Source organism: Oncorhynchus masou, chromosome 13 (assembly GCF_036934945.1).
Source record: "Oncorhynchus masou masou isolate Uvic2021 chromosome 13, UVic_Omas_1.1, whole genome shotgun sequence".
Lineage (NCBI taxonomy): Eukaryota > Metazoa > Chordata > Actinopteri > Salmoniformes > Salmonidae > Oncorhynchus > Oncorhynchus masou.
This window is the reverse complement of record NC_088224.1, coordinates 25,333,367-25,359,844: the sequence shown is the minus strand read 5'-3', so window position 1 is coordinate 25,359,844 and position 26,478 is coordinate 25,333,367. Positions and strand designations below refer to the sequence as shown.

Sequence of the window (26,478 nt, the reverse complement as noted above, 5' to 3'; positions counted from 1 at the left end):
GTCTGTCACACCCGCACTGGAGAACAGAGTGTGTGTGTGTGTGTGTGTGTGTGTGTGTGTGTGTGTGTGTGTGTGTGTGTGTGTGTGTGTGTGTGTGTGTGCGTGTGCGCGTGCGTGTGTGTGCGCGTGCGTGTGTGTGCACGTGCCTGCGTGTTTGCTTCAAAGACAGGCTGTATGCAGCCTGGAACATGGGGTTTTAAACGACAAGACACACACACACACTCCTGTATTAGCTGTCCTTACAGCAGCAGGGTGAGATGAAGATAAGAAATACTAGAAAGTAAACAAATAACAAAGAACCCATAAACACTTTTCTCATCCTCTCTGAAGGCTTTAACCTGAGACCAGACAGTGGAGGAGAGATGAAGCTTGAAAGACTGTAGTCTGGGACTCATTATTTGGTGAAACACATTATTATACAACAACAGTCTGTCTGGCCCTGGTCCCTGCATGTTGTTCTGCCTTGAGATGTGTCCTTAAACCATTTGTGATGTCTCAGAGTGTCTCTGTATACTCTAACTGAGCCAACCCAAATCCTGTGATTGGTAGTAAACACAGTATAGACAGAAAGACAGAGCAAAAGACAGATGGAAGGACATGGGATAGTATAGTGCTCAAGACTGCAAACAAAGCAAACTGTTTTCAATGGTTGAATTGCAAATTCTTATGATTAACAGTGACATGCTTACTTACACTCTCTTCCCAACAATACAGAGAGAAATAACATGGGTTACCAGTACAGAGTCCATGTGCAGGAGTATGAAGTAACTGAGGTAGACATATAACTAGAAATAAAGTGACAGATACTAAACAGCAGTATGTGATGAGTCAAAGTTAGTGCAAAAAGGGTCAATGCAGATAGTCACAGAGTTAATTATTCACGTTTGGAGGATTTGAGGCCCCATGACAAATCTTTTCAGCCTCCTGAGTGGGAAGAGGCGTTGTCGTGCCCTCTTTTTAAATGTTCTTATTTCACTTTTATTTAACCAGGTCGGCCAGTTGAGAACAAGTTCTCATATACAACTGCGACCTGGCCAAGATAAAGCAAATCAGTGCGACAAAAACAACAAAACATAGTTACACATGGAATAAACAAACATATGGTCAATAACACAATAGAAACATCTGTATACAGTGTGTGCAAATGAAGGAGGTAAGGCAATAAATAGGCCATAGTGGCGAAGTAATTACAATTTAGCAATTAACACTGGAGTGACAGATGTGTAGATGAGGATGTGCAATTAGAAATACTGGTGTGCAAAAGAGCAGAAAAACACAACAAATATGGGATGAGGTAGGTAGTTGGTAGGATGGGCTATTGACAGATGGGCTGTGTACAGCTGCAGCGATCGGTAAGCTGCGCTGACAGCTGATGCTTTAAGTTAGTGAGGGAGATATAAGTCTCCAACTTCAGTGATTTTTGCAATTCGTTCCCGTCAGTGGCAGCAGAGAACTGGAAGGAAAGGTGGTCAAAAGAAGTGTTGGCTTTGGGGATGACCAGTGAAATATACCTGCTGGAGCACGTGCTACAGGTGGGTGTTGCAATGGTGACCAGTAAGCTGAGATAAGGCGGGGCTTTACCTAGTAAAGACTTATAGATGATCTGGAGTCAGTGGGTTTGGTGACGAATATGTAGCGAGGACCAACCAACAGGTCACAGTGGTGGGTAGTATATGGGACTTTGGTGACAAAATGGATGGCACTGTGATAGACTGCATCCAATTTGCTGAGTAGAGTGTTGAAGGCTATTGTGTAATTGACATTGCCGAAGTCAAGGATCGGTAGGATAGTCAGTTTTACGAGGGTATGTTTGGCAGCATGAGTGAAGGATGCTTTGTTGCGAATAGGAAGCCGATTCTAGATTTCATTTTTGATTGGAGGTGCTTAATATGTGTCTGGAAGGAGAGTTTACAGTCTAACCAGACACCTAGGTATTTATAGTTGTCCACATATTCTAAGTCAGAACCGTCCAGAGTAGTGATGCGAGTCGGGCGGGTGCAGGCAGCGATCGGTTGGAGAGGATCAAATCAAATTTATTTATATAGCCCTTTGTACATCAGCTGATATCTCAAAGTTCTGTACAGAAACCCAGCCTAAAACCCCAAACAGCAAGCAATGCAGGTGTAGAAGCACGGTGGTTAGGAAAAACTCCCTAGAAAGGCCAAAACCTAGGAAGAAACCTAAAGAGGAACCAGGCTATGTGGGGTGGCCAGTCCTCTTCTGGCTGTGCCGGGTAGAGATTATAACAGAACATGGCCAAGATGTTCAAATGTTCATAAATGACCAGCGTGGTCGAATAATAATAAGGCAGAACAGTTGAAACTGGAGCAGCAGCACGGTCAGGTGGACTGGGGACAGCAAGGAGTCATCATGTCAGGTAGTCCTCGGGCATGGTCCTAGGGCTCAGGTCCTCAGAGAGAGAGAAAGAAAGAGAATTAGAGAGAGCATATGTGGGGTGGCCAGTCCTCTTCCGGCTGTGCCGGGTGGAGATTATAACAGAACATGGCCAAGATGTTCAAATGTTCATAAATGACCAGCATGGTCGAATAATAATAAGGCAGAACAGTTGAAACTGGAGCAGTAGCACGGCCAGGTGGACTGGGGACAGCAAGGAGTCATCATGTCAGGTAGTCCTGGGGCATGGTCCTAGGGCTCAGGTCCTCCGAGAGAGAGAAGGAGAGAATTAGAGAACGCACACTTAGATTCACACAGGACACCGAATTGGACAGGAGAAGTACTCCAGACATAACAAACTGACCCCAGCCCCCCGACACATAAACTACTGCAGCATAAATACTGGAGGCTGAGACAGGAGGGGTCAGGAGAGACTGTGGCCCCATCCGAGGACACCCCCGGACAGGGCCAAACAGGAAGGATATAACCCCACCCACTTTACCAAAGCACAGCCCCCACACCACTACAGGGATATCTTCAACCACCAACTTACCATCCTGAGACAAAGCTGAGTATAGCCCGCAAAGATCTCCGCCATGGCACAACCCAAGGGGGGGCGCCAACCCAGACAGGATGACCACATCAGTGAATCAACCCACTCAGGTGACGCACCCCTTCCAGGGACGGCATGAGAGAGCCCCAGTAAGCCAGTGACTCAGCCCCTGTAATAGGGTTAGAGGCAGAGAATCCCAGTGGAAAGAGGGGAACCGGCCAGGCAGAGACAGCAAGGGTGGTTCGTTGCTCCAGAGCCTTTCCGTTCACCTTCCCACTCCTGGGCCAGACTACACTCAATCATATGACCCACTGAAGAGATGAGTCTTCAGTAAAGACTTAAAGGTTGAGACCGAGTTTGCGTCTCTGACATGGGTAGGCAGACCGTTCCATAAAAATGGAGCTCTATAGGAGAAAGCCCTGCCTCCAGCTGTTTGCTTAGAAATTCTAGGGACAATTAGGAGGCCTGCGTCTTGTGACCGTAGCGTACGTGTAGGTATGTACAGCAGGACCAAATCAGAGAGATAGGTAGGAGCAAGCCCATGTAATGCTTTGTAGGTTAGCAGTAAAACCTTGAAATCAGCCCTTACTTTGACAGGAAGCCAGTGTAGGGAGGCTAGCACTAGAGTAATATGATCAATTCTTTTGGTTCTAGTCAGGATTCTAGCAGCCGTATTTAGCACTAACTGAAGTTTATTTAGTGCTTTATCCGGGTAGCCGGAAAGTAGAGCATTGCAGTAGTCTAACCTAGAAGTGACAAAAGCATGGATTAATTTTTCTGCATCATTTTTGGACAGAAAGTTTCTGATTTTTGCAATGTTACGTAGATGGAAAAAAGCTGTCCTTGAAATGGTCTTGATATGTTCTTCAAAAGAGAGATCAGGGTCCAGAGTAACGCCGAGGTCCTTCACAGTTTTATTTGAGACGACTGTACAACCATTAAGATTAATTGTCAGATTCAACAGAAGATCTCTTTGTTTCTTGGGACCTAGAACAAGCATCTCTGTTTTGTCCGAGTTTAAAAGTACAAAGTTTGCAGCCATCCACTTTCTTATGTCTGAAACACATGCTTCTGGCAAGGGCAATTTTGGGGCTTCACCATGTTTCATTGAAATGTACAGCTGTGTGTCATCCGCATAGCAGTGAAAGTTAATATTATGTTTTCGAATAACATCCCCAAGAGGTAAAATATATAGTGAAAACAATAGTGGTCCTAAAACGGAACCTTGAGGAACACCGAAATTTACAGAGCATGGATTTAGTTTTTCTAGCATTTAAGAGCATTTGGAGGCAACGGAAGGAGTGTTGTATGGCATTGAAGCTGTTCTGAAAGTTTGTTAACACAGTCTCCAAAGAAGGGGCCAGATGTATACAGAAAGGTGTCGTCTGCGTAGAGGTGGATCAAGGAATCACCCGCAGCAAGAGTGACATCATTGATATATACAGAGAAAAGAGTTGACTCTTCACGACTGTGTTGATGTGTTTGGACCATGATAGATCCTTAGAGATGTGGACACAGATGAACTTGAAGCTTTCGACCCGCTCCACTACAGCCCTGTTGATGTGAAGGGGGGTGTGCTCAGCCCTCTGTTTCCTGTAGTCCACGATCAGCTCCTTTGTCTTGCTGACGTTAAGGGAGAGGTAGTTGTCCTGGCACCACACTGCCAGGTCTCTCTGACCTCCTCCCTATAGGCTGTCTCGTCGTCATTGGTGATCAGGCCTACCACCTTTGTCATCAGCAGCATATCACCCTGCATCCCAATCCTGGCTTTCCTCTGAAGCTAAGCTGGGTTGGTCCTTGTCGGTCCCTGGATGGGATACCAGATGCTGCTGGAAGTGGTGTTGGAGGGCCAGTAGGAGGACCTTCTTCCTCTCTTCAAAAAAAATAAATGTCCCAGACCAGTGATTGGGACATTTCCCTGCATAAGGTGCTGTCTTTCGGATGGGACGTTAAACGGGTGGCCTGACTCTTTGTGGACACTAAAGATCCCATGGCACTTATCGTAAGAGTAGAGGTGTTAACCGTGGTGTCCTGGCTACATTCCCAATCTGGCCCTCATACCATCATGGCAACCTAGTCATCCCCAGCTTCCAATTGGCTCATTCATCCCCTCCCTCTCCCCTGTTACTATTCCCCAGGTTGTTGCTGAAAATGAGAATGTGTCCTCAGTCAACTTACCTGGTAAAATAAGGGGGTAAAAATGTATGATGGTGTTGGAGTCGTGGGTGAATAGGGAGTACAGGAGGGTACTAAGCACTCACCCCTGAGGGGCCCCCGTGTTGAAGGTCAGCATGGCAGGTGTGCTGTTGCCTACCCTTACCACCTGGGGGGGGGGCAGTCAGGAAGTCCAGGATCCAGTTGCAGAGGGAGGTGTTCAGTTACAGGGTCCTTAGCTTAGTGATGAGCTTGGAGGGCACTATGGTGATTAACGCTGAGATTTAGTCAATGAACAGCATTCTCACATAGGTGTTCCTCTTGTCCAGGTAGGAGAGGGCAGTGTGGAGTGCAATAGAGATTGTATCATCTGTGGATCTGTAGGGGCGGTATTCAAATTGGAGTGGATCCAGGGTGTCTGAGATGATGGTGTTGATGTGAGCCATGACCAGCATTTCAGGCACTTCTTGGCTACAGATGTGAGTGCTATGAGGCGATAGTCATTTATACAGGTTATTGTAGCGTTTTTGGGCACAGGGACTATGGTGGTCTGCTTGAGCATGTAGGTACTACAGACTTGGCCAGGGCGAGGTTGAAAATGTCAGTGAAAACACTTGCCAGCTGTAATTTGTCTGGCCCTGTGGTCTTGTGAATGGTAACCCGTGTAACCTTTTACTGCATAGGCTAAATCAGGGTCACACAGAGTGATTATTAGTAGTCTTAAACAAATCTACATTGAAACAAAAGTACTTTATTTCCCTACCTCAAAAAGGAGGACACCTGTACCATGTCTGATATACAGTTGAAATGCATAACATTTTGAGGTTGCATTCCAATATTACACTTTATATTAATCACATAAGACTGAAATATAACAAAATTGTTTGACATAGAAACACAGGATTTTCATAATTTTTTAAATATGAACATTCCACTCATGAGGCCAAAGAGGGCACTTTTGGTAATTGACTGCAGGAAAGGGCTACAGGTCGTACAACGGGCTACAGAGAACGTAATCAGCTTCAATGATAGTTTGTAAGCCCTGCCACATTCTCAGAGCCGGCGTAGTAGTAGTTTCATTGGAGGGTGTAGCGGGATTTCTTAGAAGCATTCAGATAAGTGTCCTGCTCCTTGAAAGGGGCAGCTCTAGCCTTTAGCTCAGGCCAAGATGTTGCCTGTAATCCATGGCTTCTGGTTGGGACACTTATTAACGAAGCTGGTGACTGATGTGGTAAACTTCTCAATGTCATGGGATGAATCCCGGAACACATTCCAGTCTGTAGGAGCGAAACAGTCCTGTAGCTCAGCATCCACTTCATCGTACCACCTCCGTATTCAGCGCATCACTGGTACTGTTTGAGTTTTTGCTTGTAAGCAGGAATCATGAGGATAGAGTTAAAGGCAATTTATGCTTGATTCGAAAATGTGGTCGGAGGCTCCGTATTGAGTGTGTGACACAGCGCCCGCCGTGTGTCTGAAAAATGTTGTAACAATGCGGAATGCTCCGTATAGCTCTGCATTTACATGTTTAGTTGATGGTTGGTGGTGTTCGAACTCACTTCCTTGACAACTTCCTTCACAACAGGTCTGCTCTGCTACGCGAAGCACAAGAAGTATGAATGCCCTGACTTCTGCAGAAGTCATATTGTAGTAAAGGCTGTGTGGCCACTGTAGACATCGGATTGACCATGTCGAGCATTTTATGGTCATATTTACCAAATGGAGCGCCAGGGAGAGCTTTGTATGTGGAATAAAGATGATCTAGAGTTTTTTGCCTTTAGTTGCACAGGTGACATGCTGGTAGAAATGAGGTAAAACAGATTTCTGTTTTCCTGCATTAATATCACCGACCACTAGGAGCGCTGCCTCTGGATAAGTAATTTCTTGTTTGCTTATTCCCTATACAGCTCATTGGGTGTGGTCTTATTGACAGCATCAGTTTGTGGTGGTAAATAGAGAGCTACGAAAAATATAGATGAAAACTATTTTGGTCAATTGCATGGTTTACAGCTTATCATAAGCTATTCTAACTCCGGCGAACAGAACATCCCACCTTGAGCTTACCCGACGCTGCCGTCCTGTCTTGCCGATGCATATTATCCATGTCCTTATTCAGCCACAACTCCGAGAAACATAGGATATTACAGTTCTTCACGTCCCGTTGATAGGATTTATGTAATTGTGAAGTAGAAATCTTCATCCAAATCGAGATTAGTGGTCACTGTTCTGATGTCCAGAAGCTCTTTTCGGTCATAGGAAACGATGGCAGAAACATTATGTACAATTAAGATCAGCCAACAAAAAAGCCCCATAAAATTACAGAGTTGGTCAGGAGCCCGTAAAACGGTAGCTATGGTCTCTCTTTATCTGGTCTCTCTTTCTCTGGTATCTCTGTCTCTGGTCTCTCTCTCTTTCTCTGTCTCTGGTCTCTCTCTTTCTCTGTCTCTGGTCTCTTTTCTCTTTCTCTCTACTTTTTACTTTTACTCACTATTCTGATCTCTTTTCCCTGTCCCATTGTCATTTTAACTGTCCCCCTGCTTGTCTCACTGTCCCCTCTTTCTCTCTCTCCCTCCCTTTCTTCCTTCCTTCCTTCCTTCCTTCCTCTCTCTCTCTCTCTGTCTCTCTCAGCAGGGAGGTAAAGGATCGTGGTGCTCTCTCCCCTGGCTCCCTACTTCCTCACGCATCATCATCGCCAACAAACCCTGGCTCCGATTGGTCCTCACCATGACAACCACCGCTCTTATACTGGTCATGGCTGTGTTCAACATGGTGTGTGTGTGTGTGCGTGTGAGTGTAGAGGATGTGCCAGGCAAAACTGGCAGGCGAGTCTTCCGTTATAGCCATCAAAATGGTACTTGCAATGTAATGAATGTCATTCCACTGGTAGAGCACACTGGAATACAGCCTAGTAGGGCTAAAATCTAACTTCTCTTCTTTCTCTCTTCAAAAACCTCTTTCCAGTTCTTCCTGGAAGATGAGGTTTTGACCACACACCCTACCATGAACCTGACCAATGACAGCATTCTCAGCTCCCACAGCCACACCCACCTCACGGATGGAAATAAGTTCTACTTACCTGTGAGTACATCTACCAGCCGTGTAGGCACAGGTAGGCCACCCACAGGGAAGCCAAGCCCAAGTCCAATCAAACTGGAAAATCTGTTTAAAAAAATGTATGCTCTCTACTTGTCAGTCAAATCATTAAAATGTCATTTGTCACATGCTTCGTAAACAACAAGTGTAGACTAACAGTGAAACGCTTACTTTCGACTCCTTTTCAAAAAATGCATATTTATAGAAATATACAAATAACATGGCTATATACAAGGAGTACCAGTACTGTTGTGTCGTCAGCAAATTTGATGATGGTGTTGGAGTCATGCGCTCTGTAACTATTCCCTTGGTTGTTGCTGAAAATGAGAATGTGTCCTCAATCAACTTACCTGGTAAAATAAGGGGGGGAAAATGTATGATGGTGTTGGAGTCGTGGGTGAACAGGGAGTACAGGAGGGGATTAAGCACACACCCCTGAGGGGCCCCCGTGTTGATGCTCAGTGTGGCGGATGTGTTGTTGTCTACCCTCACCGCTTGGGGGAGGCCCGTCAGGAAGTCCAGGATCCGGTTGCAAAGGGAGGTGTTCAGTCCCAAGGTCCTGAGTTTGATGATGAGTTTGGAGGAGACTATGGTGTTGAATGCTGCGCTGTAGTCAATGAACAGCATTCTTACATGGGTATTCCTTTTGTCCAGGTGGGTGAGGGGAGTATGGAGTGCAATAGAGGTTGCATCATCTTGATGTTGATCTGTTGGGGTGGTATGTGAATTGGAATGTGTCCAGAGTGTCTGGGATGATGGTGTTGATGTGAGCCATGATCAGCCTTTCAAAACCTTTCATGGCTATAGATGTGAGTTCTAAGGGGTGAAAGTAATTTAGGCAGGTTAGCTTGGTGTTCTTGGGCACAGGGACTATGGGGGTCTGCTTGAAACATGTTGGTATTACAGACTTGGCATGGGTCCCCAGATCCCCAAAAGTTGCACCATCAGGAGCATCCTGTTGGAATCGGCTAAACTTTGAACATTGAGATATTAAATAAATGATAGAGAAGAAGCTTTGAATAGAAAGAGTCTGTAGAAAGCCAGAAGGCTTTGGAATGTGTTTGATGGAGGAGAGGAGAGCGACGTGTTGATATCGGGAAGACAGATAGATATGTGTGGATTTGTTGAAGGAGGGGTTGAGGTCAGGAGGTGAGGGGTGAGTAATCAGGGTTTAGTATCTGGTTACCTTGTTCCTGTTGGGCATAAACTAAGGAGAGAGAGAGGGAGTGTCTTAAGTAGGATGTATATAACTGTGATGGAGAAAAATGTTGTGCGGTCTGATTACAGCTGTACAGAACCTTTGGTTGTCCGTGGGTTATTAACCTCTCTCGTGTCCGTGGGTTATTAACCTCTCTCGTGTCCGTGGGTTATTAACCTCTCTCGTGTCCGTGGGTTATTAACCTCTCTCGTGTCCGTGGGTTATTAACCTCTCTCGTGTCCGTGGGTTATTAACCTCTCTCGTGTCCGTGGGTTATTAACCTCTCTCGTGTCCGTGGGTTATTAACCTCTCTCGTGTCCGTGGGTTATTAACCTCTCTCGTGTCCGTGGGTTATTAACCTCTCTCGTGTCCGTGGGTTATTAACCTCTCTCGTGTCCGTGGGTTATTAACCTCTCTCGTGTCCGTGGGTTATTAACCTCTCTCGTGTCCGTGGGTTATTTACTCTGAAAAATAAGAACCTAAGAATCCTGACCGGTTGCATCAGCGCCTGGTATGGCAACTGCTCGGCCTCCGACCTTTAGTCACTACAGAGGGTAGTGTGTACGGCCCAGTACATCAGTGGGGCCAAGCTTCTTGCCATCCAGGACCTACAGTTGAAGTCGGAAGTTTACATACACAGCCAAATACATTTAAACTCCGTTTTTCACAATTCCTGACATTTATTCCAAGTAAGAATTCCCTGTTTTAGGTCAGTTAGGATCACCACTTTATTTTAAGAATGTGAAATGTCAGAATAATAGTAGAGAGAATGATTCATTTAAACTTTTATTTCTTTCATCACATTCCCATGGGTCACATGGGTTTACATACACTAAATTAGTATCTGGTAGCATTGTCTTTACATTGTTTAACTTGGGTCAGACGTTTCGGTAGCCTTCCACAAGCTTCCACAATAAGTTGGGTGAATTTTGGCCCATTCCCATTCCTACATACACACAGGTGCTACCAATAAACATACAAGGAGGGGGAGGAAAGACAATCAGTGGCAGCTAATAGGCCGGTGACGACAACCGGCCGAGCGCCATCCGACCGGGAAGGGAAACCACCCTCAGTCGGACTCGTGACAGAGCTGGTGTAACAGAGTCAGGTTTGTAGGCTGGCACATGCTTTTTCAGGTCTGCCTACATATTTTCTATAGGATTGAGGTCAGGGCTTTGTGATGGCCACTCCAATACCTTGACTTTGTTGTTCTTAAGCCATTTTGCAACAACCTTGGAAGTATGCTTGGGGTCATTGTCCAGTTGGACCCATTTGTGAGCAACATTTATCTTCCTGACTGATGTCTTGAGATGTTGCTTCAATATATCCACATAATTTTCTTTCCTCATGATGCCATCTATTTTGTGAAGTGCACCAGTCCCTCCTGCAGCAAAGCACCCCGACAACATGATGCTGCCACCCCCGTGCTTCGCGGTTGGGATGTTGTTCTTCGGCTTGCAAGCCTCCCCCTTTTTCCTCCAAACATAATGATGGTAATTAACGGTTCTATTTTTGTTTCATCAGACCAAAGGTCTTTCTCCAAAAAGTACAATCTTTGTCCCCATGTGCAGTTGCAAACCGTAGTCTGGCATTTTTATGGGGGTTTTGGAGCAGTGGCTTCTTCCTTGCTGAGTGGCCTTTCAGGTTATGTCGATATAGGACTCGTTTTACTGTGGGTATAGATACGTTTGTAACTGTTTCCTCCAGCATCTTCACAAGGTCCTTTGCTGTTGTTCTGGGATTGATTTGAGCTTTTTGCACCAAAGTACGTTCATCTCTAGGAGACAGAATGCGTCTAATAAAATAATATGTCTGTAAACAATTGTTTGAGAAATGACTTGTGTCATGCACAAGTTGTCCTAACCAACTTGCCAAAACTATAGTTTGTTAACAAGATATTTTTGGAGTGGTTGAAAAATGAGTTTTAATGACTCCAACCTAAGTGTATGTAAACTTCCGACTTCAACTGAATATACTAGGCGTCAGTGGAAGGCCCCAAAAAATGTCAAAGACTCCAGTCCACTCCCCCTTTGTTTATACACTGCTGCTATTCGCTTATTATTCATGCATAGTCACTTTACCCCCACCTACATTTACAAATGACCTTGACTAACCTGTACCCCCGCACATTGACTTGGTACCGGTACCCCCTGTATATAGCCTCCACATTGACTTGGTACCGGTACCCCCTGTATATAGCCTCCACATTGACTTGGTACCGGTACCCCCTGTATATAGCCTCCACATTGACTTGGTACCGGTACCCCCTGTATATAGTCTCCACATTGACTTGGTACCGGTACCCCCTGTATATAGCCTCCACATTGACTTGGTACCGGTACCCCCTGTATATAGCCTCCACATTGACTTGGTACTGGTACCCCCTGTATATAGCCTCCACATTGATTCGGTACCGGTACCCCCTGAATATAGCCTCCACATTGATTCGGTACCGGTACCCCCTGTATATAGCCTCCACATTGATTTGGTACCGGTACCCCCTGTATATAGCCTCCACATTGATTCGGTACCGGTACCCCCTGTATATAGCCTCCACATTGATTCAGTACCGGTACCCCCTGAATATAGCCTCGCTATTGTTATTTTATTGTGTTATTTTTTATTCTCTTTTTTACTTTAGTTTATTTAGTAAATATTTTCTTAACTTTATTTCTTGAACCTGATTGTTGGTTCAGTGATTGTAAGTAAGCATTTCATGGTAAGGTTTACACCTGTCGTATTCGGCCCATGTAACACATACAATTTGATTTGATTTGAATTTATGTTTGTGCCCAGTGGGATATGTCACTGTGCTTCTATGGCTATATGCACCATGCCACTGTGCTTCTATGGCTATATGCACCATGTCACTGTGCTTCTATAGCTATATGCACCATGCCACTGTGCTTCTATGGCTATATGCACCATGCCACTGTGCTTCTATGGCTATATGCACCATGTCACTGTGCTTCTATGGCTATATGCACCATGCCACTGTGCTTCTATGGCTATATGCACCATGCCACTGTGCTTCTATGGCTATATGCACCATGCCACTGTGCTTCTATGGCTATATGCACCATGTCACTGTGCTTCTATGGCTATATGCACCATGCCACTGTGCTTCTATGGCTATATGCACCATGCCACTGTGCTTCTATGGCTATATGCACCATGTCACTGTGCTTCTATGGCTATATGCACCATGCCACTGTGCTTCTATGGCTATATGCACCATGCCACTGTGCTTCTATGGCTATATGCACCATGTCACTGTGCTTCTATGGCTATATGCACCATGTCCCTGTGCTTCTATGGCTATATGCACCATGCCACTGTGCTTCTATGGCTATATGCACCATGCCACTTTGATTCTATGGCTATATGTACCATGTCACTGTGCTTCTATGTCTATATGTACCATGCCACTGTGATTCTATGGCTATATGTACCATGTCACTGTGCTTCTATGTCTATATGCACCATGCCACTGTGATTCTATGGCTATATGTACCATGTCACTGTGCTTCTATGGCTATATGCACCATGTCGCTGTGCTTCTATGGCTATATGCACCATGCCACTGTGCTTCTATGGCTATATGCACCATGCCACTGTGATTCTATGGCTATATGTACCATGCCACTGCCTACTTCATTTGTTCATTTAGCAAACAAGACAGCTCATAATCCAGTGCCTTTATCACAGTAAACACACCTACAGTATATTTGAACTTTAATTAGCTTAAAAATGCAATATGTTCGCTCTGCCTCATGGCAAAATGTGTAGAATAGCATGAGATTAGCTGTTTCCTCTCCTAAAAAATACAGTACCAGTCAAAGGTTTGTACACACCTATTCATTCCAGTGTTTTTCTTGAAATAACACATATGGAATCATCTAGTAACCAAAAAAAGTGTTAAACAATCAAAATATATTTTAGATTTTAGATTCTTCAAAGTAGCCACCCTTTGCCTTGATGACAGCTTTATCCGTTTGAGCCAATCAATTGTGTTGTGACAAAGTAGGGGTGGTATACAGAAGATAGCCTTAGTTGGTAAAAGACCAAGTCCATATTGTGGCAAGAAGAGCTCAAATAAGCAAAGAGAAACATACATTACTTTAAGACATGAAGGTCAGTTAATACTGAACATTTCAAGAACTTGGAAAAACCATCAAGCGCTATGATTAAACTGGCTCTCATGAGGACCGCCACAGGAAAGGAAGACCCAGAGTTACTTCTGCTGCAGAGGATAAGTTCATTAGAGTTAACTGCACCTCAGATTGCAGACCAAATACATGCTTCAAAGAGTTCAAGTAACAGACACATTTCAACATCAATTGTTCAGAGGAGACTGCGTGAATCAGGCCATGGTCAGATTGCTGCAAAGAAACCACTACTAAAGGACACCAATAATAAGAAGAGACTTGCTTGGGCCAAGAAATACGAGCAATGGACATAAGACCGGTGGAAATCTGTCCTTTGGTCTGATGAGTCCAAATTAGAGATTTTTGGTTCCAACCGCCGTGTCTTTGGGAGACGCAGAGGAGGTGAACGGATGATCTCTGCATGTGTGGTTCCCACCGTGAAGCATGGAGGAGGTGTGATGGTGTGGGGGTGCTTTGCTGGTGACACTGTTGGTGATTTATTTAGAATTCATGGCCCACTTAACCAGCATGGCTACCACAGCATTCTGCAGCGATACGCCATCCCATCTGGGTTGCGCTTCGTGGGACTATCATTTGTTTTTCAACAGGACAATGACCCAAAACACACTGTGTAGGGGCTACGTGACCAAGAAGGAGAGTGATGAGTGCTGCATCAGATGACCTGGCCTCCACAATCAACCGACCTCAACCAAATTGAGATGGTTTGGGATGAGTTGGTCTGCGGAGTGAAGACAAAACAGACAGTAAGTGCTCAGCATATGTGGGACCTCCTTCAAGGCTATTGGAAAAGCATTCCTCATGAAGCTGGTTGAGAGAATGCCAAGAGTGTGCAAAGTTGTCATCAAAGGCAAGGGGTGGCTACTTTGAATAATCTAATTTGTTTAACACTTTTTGGTTACTATATGATTCAATTTGTGTTATTTCATGGTTTTGATGTCTTCACTATTATTTTTTAATGCAGAAAATAGTACAAATAAAGAAAAACCCTTGAATGAGAAGGTGTGTCCTAACTTTTGACTGGTACTGTATATATTGTTACTTTTTTTCACACAACTAATGTCTAACATCTACTCTGGGTCATACCTGGGTTTCAAATATTTATAATACTTCAGGTGAAAAATAGCTTTTGCTTTCCTTTCAGGAAGAGTCTGAATTTTGGGGATTATTCCATGGTTCCAATATTGGATTTCATTAAGTTAGTGTTTGTCACTAGCGTTCTGTTTTTATTAGTTCATAGTAGAAAAGTCCCTCCTTTGTAAACCATTTTAAGTCAACACTCATATTTCTTTAACCAGGGCCACAAAAGTAATGTTTGTTTACATTGTCTATCATAAACGCTGCGTTACATCAATCACAATCAATCCGTTTGTGTTTGTGTGTGACTGTGTAGACTGTAGACTGTTGATCTACTCGGTGTGTTTTCACAGCAGGCCTACAACAGCTGACAGAGAACTGAGAGACACTGTGCTGCTATCAATGTGTCGTGGTGACACTGAGAGGGGTCAAGAAGTGGCCTTGTTTTTTTGACTTGGATAGTATCTCAATAGTATAAAGTGGCTTCCTCTCCGTGTCTCCTCTCCTTCATCTTAATAGTCAAAAGTAGTTCAAGTTCATGGGAAACTGGCTCGCATCTGGTGTGGTGTCGCAACTGTTTTTCCCTCACTTGCATTTGAATGACTTGTGCGACAGCCCTAGTCTTCCCACCTTGCTTCACACACTTCACACACAGCCTACATAATCACTCACTCCTAGCTACGTCTGTGGCAAGATCATCTCTGTCTGTAGGAAACAAAAACTCTGTCCTCCTGAGATTTAGTATTGATTTAGTGTTTATCAGCACTAGAGAAGAGCCTTGCTGAATAGGGCTTGACAAGCTCATTACTGATGTTTTACACCTCAAGGAACTCATGTGAACTGGAAAAATGAATGAACAGACCCAGTCCATTTTCATACACAGTTTTCATTTTTATTTTTTACCTTCTGTGTACAACTTTATCTAATAGTTAACAATACTATCTTACACATCATGACCCTCCTCCATAGTGTACAACACCTCAATCTCATTCCCCTATTTTATAAATAGTTTTTCTTTATACACTGGACCCATTTCTTTTGAATAATTGTGGTTATCCACTTTTCACGACTGATGCATGTGCCCCTGTGGCCATTCACAGCCCGCAATCTGATTTAATGTGGCCCCTACTTCAGGTTCAGGCTTTCATTCACACATCTCCCTTCACCATTAGTCTTGACTGGGAGCCAATTCCCTCTATTTTCTGCATCAGTATTATTCCTTTATTTTCTTCTCTCTTTTTTTCACTTCTCTTTGCTAATAGAGACACCTCTCTTTGCTAATAGCCCGGACCCATTTCTCATATCTTCTAAATGAATGGTGTTTACCCTCTTCAGCCAGTAATAGCTAGTCCTGATTCACTGCTCTAAACATATTCAGTTATACTATATACTTCACTCTTTATTGCTGACTCTTCCTTCCTTTCTTTCTTTCTTTCTTTCTTTCTTTCTTTCTTTCTTTCTTTCCTTCCTTCCTTCCTTCCTTCCTTCCTTCCTTCCTTCCTTCCTTCCTTCCTTCCTTCCTTCCTTCCTTCCTTCCTTCCTTCCTTCCTTCCTTCCTTCCCTCCTTCCTTCCTTCCTTCCTTCCCTCCTTCCTTCCTTTCCTTCCTCCCTTCCTTCCTCCCTCCTTTCCTTCCTTCCTTCCTTCCTTCCTTCCTTCCTTCTTTCCTTCCTTCCTTCCTTCCTTTCTTCCTTCACTCCTTCCTTCACTCCCTACCCTCCTTCCTCTAGTTCAGTAACTTGTTCTGATTTATTGCCCTGTGTTGGCCCAGCTCTCCATTAATGGACCATAATAATAAGTGATACTCAGCCCATAAAGAGCCATATTCCATTTTTTATATGCCAGGATATATGATGTCCATTATAGTTTTGGGGGGGAAATGTTGACTGGACATTTTTGGGAGGAACTGTTGTTATGGCTTGCTAATGTAGACTCATAAAGAGTCTAGTCTATTGTTTGACTCTCTCCATCTGTCTACAAAGATTTCATATCCCTTGATTTATTTCACATTTTGTTGTGTTACAGCCTGAATTCAAAATGGATGAGATATACATGTTTTTCTCACCTATCTCCAACAAATAACCTATAGTGACAAAGTGCACATTTATTTAAAATGAAATACAGAAATATCTCATTTACATAAGTATCCACACCCCTGAGTCAATACATGTTTGAATTATCTTTGGCAACGATTACAGCTGTGCGTCTTTCTGAGTAAGTCTCTAAGAGCTTTGCACACCTGGATTGTACAATAATTACACGTTATTATTTTTGAAAGTTCTTCAAGCTCTGTCAAGTTGGTTGTTGATAATTGCGAGACAGCCATTTTCAAGTCTTGTCATAGATTTTCAAGCGGATTTAAGTCAAAACTGTAACTAGGCCACTCATGAATATTCAATGTTGGCTTGGTAATATACTCCAGTGTATATTTGGCCTTGTTTTAGGTTATTATCCTGCTGAAAGGTGAATTTGTCTCTCAGTGTCTGTTGGAAAGCAGACTGAACAAGGTTTTCCTCTAGGATTTTGCCTGTGTTTAGCTCCATTCCATTTATTTTAACTCCCTGGTCCTTGCCGTTGACAAGCATACCCATAACATGATGCAGCCACCACCATGCTTGAAAATATGAAGAGTGGTACTCAGTGATGTGTTCTGTTGGATTTGCCCCAAATCTGATTCTTTGTATTCAGGGCATGAAGTACATTTCTTAGTCACATGTTTTGCAATTTTACATTAGTGCCTTGTGCATGTTTTGGAATATTTGTATTTTGTACAGGCTTCCTTCTTTTCACTCTGTCATTTAGGTTAGTATTGTGGAGTAACTACAATGTTGATCCACCCTCAGTTTTCTCCTATCACAGCCATTAAACTCTGTAACTGTTTTAAAGTCACCATTGGCCTCATGGTGAAATCCCTGAGCGGTTTCTTTCCTCTCCGGCAACTGATTTAGGAAGGACACCTGTATCTTTGTAGTGACTGGGTGTATTGATACACCATTCAAAGTGTAATTAATAACTTCACTATGCTATAAGGGATATTTAATGCCTGCTTTTTATTTTACACATCTACCAGTAGGTGCCCTTCTTGGCAAAGCATTGGAAAACCTCCCTGGTCTTTGTAGTTGAATCTGTGTTTGAAATTCACTACTCGACTGAGGGAACTTACAGATTATTGTGTGGGGAGATGATGTAGTCATTCAAAAATCATGTTAAACACTAGTATTGCACACGGAGTGAATGAATGCAACTTATTATGTGATTTATTGAACACATTTTTACTCCTGAACTTATTTAGGCTTGCCATAACAAAGAGGTTGAATATTTATTACTCAAGACATTTCAGCTTTTCATTATTAATTCATTTGTAAGAATTTCTAAAATCATAATTCCACATTGACATTATGGGGTATAGTGTGTAGGGCCAGTGACAAAGTCTAAATGTAAACAATTTTAAATTCAGGTTATAACACAACAAAATGTGGAAAAAGTCAAGGGGTGTGAATACTTTCTGAAGGCACTGTATATCATCTCAAAAGATTAGATATAAAATATTTTATTGACTTCTCATCCCTTCTTTCCTGTCCTCTTTCTCCCTCTCTTCTCTCTCCCATCCACCCTCTCCCGCCTCCTCTCTCTCTCTCTCTCTCTCTCGCTCTCTCTCTCTTTCTTTCTCCCCTCTCCCCCTTTTCTCTCTCTCTCTCACTCCCACCCTCCTTGTCCACCCTCCTTCTCTAATTTTCTCTCTCTCTCTCTTGCTCTCTCTCTCTTGCTCTTTCTCTCTCGCTCTCTCTCTCTCTACCCCTCTGTATCTCTCACTGTAGTATTTTATCTACTGTTGTATCCTGGGTCTGGTGTCATGTTCTGTGTTCCTGAGGATCAACTACGAGCTGAAGATGGTTGTCATGCTAGTTGCCGTGGTGACCTACAACATCATCATCCTCCAGACACACGCACACCTGCTGGACGGATACAGTACTGCACTCTATAGCACACAGACACTGGACAGGTACACACACAAACACATGCACACACACTGAACAGGCCAGAGAGACAGCTTTCCTTTTATGAAAACCCTGTTATTAACACAATGCTCCTTTCCTTCGGGCCTGATGCAATATATAGGGTAGAAGCCATAGACATACAGCCTTCAGGGAATGACTGTGCATGTGTGTGTAGGGTTGGGGCACACACACATGCACACACAAGCACATAGAAACCAACCAACCCACCCACACACACACTGTTAACACTGTTTCTTCCCTTACTGTGATTTGTGCAATAATAGGCCAGGATTCAGAGCCACAGACAAAGTCATTAGGGAATGTCTGTCAAAGTGATATTCCTTTCAACTGTCAATCAAAAGTTGTCGCTATGGAATAGAACTCGGTTGCCGGGGTAATTGTTGTTCGGATCATGACTGACAGGTTCTATGATATTGAGTTTTTGTCTTCATAGAGTGGAATTTATTTTGCTGATATGAGAGAGAGAGAGAGAGAGAGAGAGAGAGAGAGAGAGAGAGAGAGAGAGAGAGAGAGAGAGAGAGAGAGAGAGAGAGAGAGAGAGAGAGAGAGAGAGAGAGAGAGAGAGAGAGAGAGAGAGAGAGAGAGAGAGAGAGAGAGAGAGAGAGAGAGAGAGAGAGAGAGAGAGAGAGAGAGAGAGAGAGAGAGAGAGAGAGAGAGAGAGAGAGAGAGAGAGAGAGAGAGAGAGAGAGAGAGAGAGAGAGAGAGAGAGAGAGAGAGAACAGAGAACAGAGCAGGGGATTCACTCCTTAGATCGATCAAGTTATTACATTGATTGTAAGTTGCACTTTATGGTGGTGAAAGACTTGAATTGTTTTGTTTTTATTCTTTCCTCACTCTTTTTCTCTCTCATCCCTCTCTCCTCAGGCCAGGCATTCTAAAGGATCTGAAGACGATGGGTTCTGTTTCTCTCTTCATCTTCTTCATCACTCTACTGGTGTTAGCACGACAGGTACAGTACCTGTTAAACCTGTTATAGCTATTTTTTAAACATTTGATTTCACCTTTATTTAACCAGGTAGGCCAGTTGAGAACAAGTTCTCATTTACAACTGCGACCTGGCCAAGATAAAGCAAAGCAGTGCGACACAAACAACAACACAGAGTTACACATGGGATAAACAAACCTACAGTCAATAACACAATAGAAAAGTCTATACACAGTGTATGTATATGAGGTAAGATAAGGTAGGTAAGGCAATAAATAGGCCATAGTGAAATAATTACAATTTAGCAATTAAACACTGGAGTGATAGATGTGCAGAAGATGAATGTGCAAGTAGAGATATTGGGATGCAAAGGAGCAAAAAAAACAGTATGGGGATGAGGTAGTTGGATGGGCTATTTACAGATGGGCTATTTACAGATGGGCTACGTACAGGTGCAGTGATCTGTGAGCTGCTCTGACAGCTGGTGCTTAAAGTCTCCAGCTTCAGTGATTTTTGCAATTCGTTGCAGTCATTGGCAGCAGAGAACTGGAAGGAAAGGCGGCCAAATGAAGAATTGGCTTTGGGGATGACCAGTGAGATATACCTTCTGGAGTGCGCGCTACGAGTGGATGCTGCTATGCTGCTCAGTGAGCTGAGATAAGGAGGGGCGTTACCTAGCAAAGACTTACAGATGATCTGGAGCCAGTGGGTTTGGCTACGAATATAAAGCGAGGGCCAGCCAACGAGAGCATACAGGTCACAGTGGTGGGTAGTATATGGTACTTTGGTGACAAAACAGATGGCACTCTGATAGACTGTGTCCAATTTGCTGAGTACAGTGTTGGAGGCTATTTTGTAAATGACATCGCCGAAGTCAAGCATCGGTAGGATAGTCAGTTTTACGAGGGTATGTTTGGCAGCATGAGTGAAGGATGCTTTGTTGCGAAATAGGAAGCCGATTCTAGATTTAGTTTTGGATTGGAGGTGCTTAATATGTGTCTGGAAGGAGAGTTTACAGTCTAACCAGACACCTATGTATTTGTAGTTGTCCACAAAGTCAGAACCGTCCAGAGTAGTGATACTAGGTGGGCGGGCTGGTGCGGGCAGCGATCGGTTGAAGAGCATGCATTTAGTTTTACTTGTATTTAAGAGCAGTTGGAGGCCACGGAAGGAGTGTTGTATGGCATTGAAACTCGTCTGGAGGTTAGTTAACACAGTGTCCAAAGAAGGGCCAGAAGTATATAGAATGGGGACGTCTGCATAGAGGTGGATCAGAGAATCACCAGTAGCTATGGACCATGTACTAAATATGTGTTAACTATGTAGTATCTATGTGATAGCTATGTACTGACTATATAACTTCTGACTTCTGCCTGCTTCAATGGTAGCAGGTGAAAATAGAACTCAGTAATTCACACAGATGGAGGAAAGAGAGAGACAGCAAGATGGAGGGTGTTGTACTGTCTCTTCACTGAGGCAGGGGCTCAGGCATGGGTGGGTCTGGGTGGGCATGGGTGGGTACAATCCCACCAACTGGCGAGCCAGGCCCAACCAATCTGATTGATGGCTCTATGTGTCAGTGTTCCAAACGGGACATTATTTGTCTTTTTACCTACGTTAGAGAGGCACGAATATCATACCCCCAAAATATGCTAACCTCTCACCATTACAATAACAGGGGAGGTTAGCATTCTTGGGGGATATGATATTTATGCCTCAGTCATAATCATAATCATCATGATCACTGATCATTATTCACGCTTCATTCAGGATTATCCGTAATCATCCATGTTGAAGTGTTTAGAAACTTATTATACTCTTATTTATGGTAAAAGTGACTCCAATATGACACAGTACATTATTTACCATTAGTTTATATTGAGCACAAAATAATCTAAAACACAAACTAAACAAACAGTAAATTCATCCAACAAGTTTGTAGAGTCACAAGCTTGATGTAGTCATGGCGTAATTGGAACATGGGACCAAATGCTAAGCGTATGACTGCAGTGGCTTGCAAAGGTTCTCACACCCCATTGGCATTTTTCCTATTTTGTTGCTTTACAACTTGGAATTAAAATAGATTTTTTTGGGGGGGGTTGTATCATTTGATTTACACAACAGGCCTACCACTTTGAAGGTGCAAAATATTTATTGTGAAACAAACAAGAAATACGTTTTTTTTTAAACTATTCACCCCCCCAAAGTCAACACTTTGTAGAGCCACCTTTTGCAGCAATTACAGCTGCAAGTCTCTTGGGGTATGTCTCTATAAGCTTGGCACATCTAGCCACTGGGATTTTTGCCCATTCTTCAAGGCAAAACTGCTCCAGCTCCTTCAAGTTGAGAGGTATTTGGTTTGCGCGAGACATAGTGTTTTCTTTGATGGCCAAAAAGCTCAATTTTAGTCTCATCTTACCAGAGTACCTTCTTCCATATGTTTGGGGAGTCTCCCTCATGCCTTTTGGTGAACAGCAAATGTGTTTGTTTATTTTTTCTGGCTTTTTTCTGGCCACTCTTCCATAAAGCCCAGCTCTGTGGAGTGTACGGCTTAAAGTGGTCCTATGGACAGATACTCCAATATCCGCTGTGGAGTTTTGCAGCTCCTTCAGGGTTATCTTTGATCTCTTTCTTGCCTCTCTGATTTAATGCCCTCCTTGCCTGGTTTGTGAGTTTTGATGGGCGGCCCTCTCTTGGCAGGTTTGTTATGGTGCCATATTCTTTCCATTTTTTAATAATGGATTTAATGGTGCTCCGTGGAATGTTCAAAGTTTCTGATATTTTTTTATAACCCAATCCTGATCTGTACTTCTCCACAACTTTGTCCCTGACCTGTTTGGAGAGCTCCTTGGTCTTCATGGTGCCACTTGCTTAGTGGTGTTTCAGACTCTGGGACCTTTCAGAACAGGTGTATATATACTGGGATCATGTGACAGATCATGTGACAGATTGCATACAGGTGGACTTTATTTAACTGACTTCTGAAGGTAATTGGTTGCACCAGATCTTATTTAGGGGCTTCATAGCAAAGGGGGTGAATACATATGCACACACCACTTTTCAGTTTTTTATTGGTTTGAATTTTTAAAATTTCATTTCACCAATTTTTACTATTTTGTGTATGTCCATTACATGAAATCCAAATAAAAATCTATTTAAATGACAGGTCGCAATGCAACAAAATAGGAAAAACACCAAGGGGGATGAATACTTTTGCAAGACACTGTACTGGTTAAGTGAATTTGTGCCAATACTTTTTGTCCCTTAAAATGGGGGACTATGTACAAAAAGAGTTGTAATTTCTAAACGGTTCACCCGATATGGAGTAAAATACCCTCAAATGACAACTGACAGTCTCCACTAACCTCATAGTCTTTGTATCATTCCACATTTCTGGAGCACACAGCCAAAACAAACAAAGAAATGTCACTGTCCCAATACTTTTGGAGCTCACTGTATATTGATAATAATAATACATTGGATTTAGCAGATGCTTTTCAGGATACTCAAGGACATGTTTAAATAAAATCTATTTCATTTAGGCCTATGTAAGGCATTTTTATTATGCTTGTGATTGTTTACCGGGGGGGGGGGGGGTGTGCGAAACAATCAGCGTATCAATTTCAGAAGAATGGGCGGGTTCTGGCACGTGTCACTTTGCAGTGATACCATGTGCAGTAAACAGTAGCGACCCCTGTGTAGTCTAGGGTACATTGTGTGGGCTACACACCGTTAGCTAGCTAGCTAAGACTCACTAGCCAACTTAGCTGGCAAAAACAAGTAAAATGGCCAAACAAATCTCACAGTAAAGATATTTCTAGAGACTGTGTATAGAGAGGATGTTCTCGCCTCTGCCAAGTTATTTGATATCAGTGATTGATTGCTTTGATCTAATCGGGGGCCTTAAAGAGAGTTTCAGGACATTCAGAGACAACGGTCAGCACTACAACACTGTTTTAATTCCACACTGTTAGAAACCACGGAACACGCCTCCCCACTTCAACTCGCACTCTGTCCCATCCCCCACTCCAGTGAAATGAAAAAAAAGTTACTTCAACAACATTTTTTATTTATTTAACTAGGCAAGTCAGTTCAGAACAAATTCTTATTTACAATAACGGCCTACCCCGGCCAAACCTGGACGACGTTGGCCCAATTGTGCGCCGCCCTATGGGACTCCCAATCACGGCCAGATGTGATACAGCCTGGATTTGAACCAGGGACTGTAGTGACGCTTCTTGCACTGAGATGCAGCTCCTTAGACCGCTGCGCCACTCGGGAGCTCCGATGTGCCTTGCAAGTAGTAGGCTACAACAACTGACCTCTGACCAGTGTCATCATATAGCCCAGCTTGAGACTCAAGTTTTGAAATATAAGGGACTCTATGTTATTTATAATAAGAGGTAGACCTACATGGAGAAAATGGACAAATGCATGAAATAATATTTATTTACAGTCAATGTAAATAGCCTATGATTTTGGGGAATTTAATTTAATTGGAAATAGATCATTGCCCTGTGCTTCTCTGCCCATGCATTATAGTTAGGCCCTATAGGCTCTTGGTCATTTAAAATACATTGTAGGCACACTTGATCTCCAGCGCCCAGCAGAGAATTGCACTCGGCTTGCATTTTGGCTCAGTGATCTCAACTTTTTTTGCATTTTGTTGTCTTTTACAGCCGGAATTTAAAATGGATTAAAATGCGATTTTGTGTCATTGTCCTACACACAATACCCAATAATGTCAAAGTGTAATTATGTTTTTCAAAATTTTTACTAATTAATTAAGAATTAAAAGTTGAAATGTCTTGAGTCAATAAGCATTAAACCCCTTTGTAATGGCAAGCATAAATATGTTCAGGAGTAAAAATGTGCTTAACAAGTCACATAATAAGTTGCATGGACAACACTCTGAGTGCAATAATAGTGTTTAACATGATTTCTGAATGACTACCTCATCTCTGTACCCCACACATACATTCATAATCTATGGCAAGGCTTGAAAATGTCTGTCTATCCATGATCAACAACCAACTTGACAGAGCTTGAAGGTCTTTTTAAAGAAACATTTTCAAATATTGTACAATCCAGGTGTGCAAAGCTCTTTGAGACTTACCCAGAAAGACTCAGCTGTAAACGCTGCCAAAAGTAATTCTAACATAAATTGCAAACATTTCTAAAAACATATTTTCACTTTGTCATTACGAGGTATTGTGTGTAAATGGGTGAGGAAAAAAAGCAATTTAATCCATTTTGAATTTAGGCTGTAACACAACAAAATGTGGAAAAAGTCAAGGGGTATGAATACTTTCTGAAGGCACAGCCGGCTATGGCTGCCTATTGTGATTATTACTGTTATATCAGGACATTATGTTCTCGTCTCAGTCTATTAATTATAGACCTATGGTTTAGTATGTGTAGGTCTATGTGAGTCGCATTTTAAGAGCAAGACTCGTGGATTAACGTAGGCCTACAAGACCTTTTATCTGTAATGTGAAATCACTTATTAGATGGTTTGTTGTGTGCGATCGATTAAAGTACACAGAAAATTGCCCAGTGTTACCTTGTATTGATTTTTCAGTGTAACATGTCTCGTGTTGATTCAGGAGTTAAATTAACAGTCAGGTCTAAAAGAAACCTAGTGTTGGTGTTAATAACCAATGTTGAGTGGAGAGTAAAATGTTCCCATCAAAACTTCGCCCATCATGATCTAATTTCACAGTGTGCTCTACTGCAGCTAGAATTTTGTTTTGAATTAGTATCTGTGTTTTTACATGTACATTGATTGATTTATTAACCTTATGCTACACAAAGACAAATAACAGAGTTTTCTCAACTAATTCAATCAGTTAGTTAGATTTATTGCATCCGTTACTGAAGTGGCTGTTACAGTTGAAATGGTTTAGGTCGTCTCCTTTCTTAATATTGACAGTTATTTCGGAAGCAGGTTGCAGATGAATAAAGACTCCACCTGTTGGATGTGCTAACTCTGTCTGTATTTCAAAGGGATAACATATCACTTTACAAGCCAACATAATGTAACTTTAAGGCCTGATGTCAGTGATGATTTAACATTGGAGAATTTGCTGTCTAGGTTATAGGATAGGCTATGCTTTTATGATAATTAAATTATGATTTGAGTGCCTAAATTTGGCCCTGCCATCATCATATATGTTTGCCAAAGCCACTGCTATGGAGTACCATCCATCAGAGCTTTTCAGAGACAGTTTTGTGTACCCAGATATACCATTCCCAGTGGACAAGAGCCAGCCCATACAGTTCCCCCTGTTGTCAAACTGGGTTATAGTCACCAGTAGGGTAGGGGCTGGGTTATAGTCACCAGTAGGGTAGGGGCTGGGTTATAGTCACCAGTAGGGTAGGGGCTGGGTTATAGTCACCAGTAGGGTAGGGGCTGGGTTATAGTCACCAGTAGGGTAGGGGCTGGGTTATAGTCACCAGTAGGGTAGGGGCTGGGTTATAGTCACCAGTAGGGTAGGGGCTGGGTTATAGTCACCAGTAGGGTAGGGGCTGGGTTATAGTCACCAGTAGGGTAGGGGCTGGGTTATAGTCACCAGTAGGGTAGGGGCTGGGTTATAGTCACCAGTAGGGTAGGGGCTGGGTTATAGTCACCAGTAGGGTAGGGGCTGGGTTATAGTCACCAGTAGGGTAGGGGCTGGGTTATAGTCACCAGTAGGGTAGGGGCTGGGTTATAGTCACCAGTAGGGTAGGGGCTGTGTTTTGGGGATGAAGTACATGTTTAATTTAATTGCAATATTTGGTTAGCTGTATTTTAAACGATTTTACAATTGTAAACCTTTGTTTATTTCAAATGTTTTCCGGGGGTGTTAAATAGTCTCTCCCTTGCAGCATCTGGCTCTAAGCCTGAGGTAATGATGAATTA

General features: G+C 43.0%; 1 protein-coding gene across 2 annotated transcripts in view; it reads left to right on the top strand.

Annotated features, from left to right (window-relative positions):
• The window catches only part of LOC135551993 (adenylate cyclase type 2-like), an 88,154-nt gene that overhangs the window by 52,944 nt on the left and 8,732 nt on the right, over window positions 1–26,478 (top strand). The window contains exons 16-19 of one of the 2 annotated variants that reach the window (XM_064983327.1): window positions 7,733–7,870; window positions 8,063–8,179; window positions 18,452–18,636; window positions 19,517–19,601. In XM_064983327.1, the coding sequence (XP_064839399.1) occupies window positions 7,733–7,870; window positions 8,063–8,179; window positions 18,452–18,636; window positions 19,517–19,601 (525 nt within the window). Of the gene's footprint in view, window positions 1–7,729; window positions 7,871–8,062; window positions 8,180–18,451; window positions 18,637–19,516; window positions 19,602–26,478 lie in introns of both variants that reach the window. The other variant, XM_064983326.1, reaches the window with a different exon arrangement.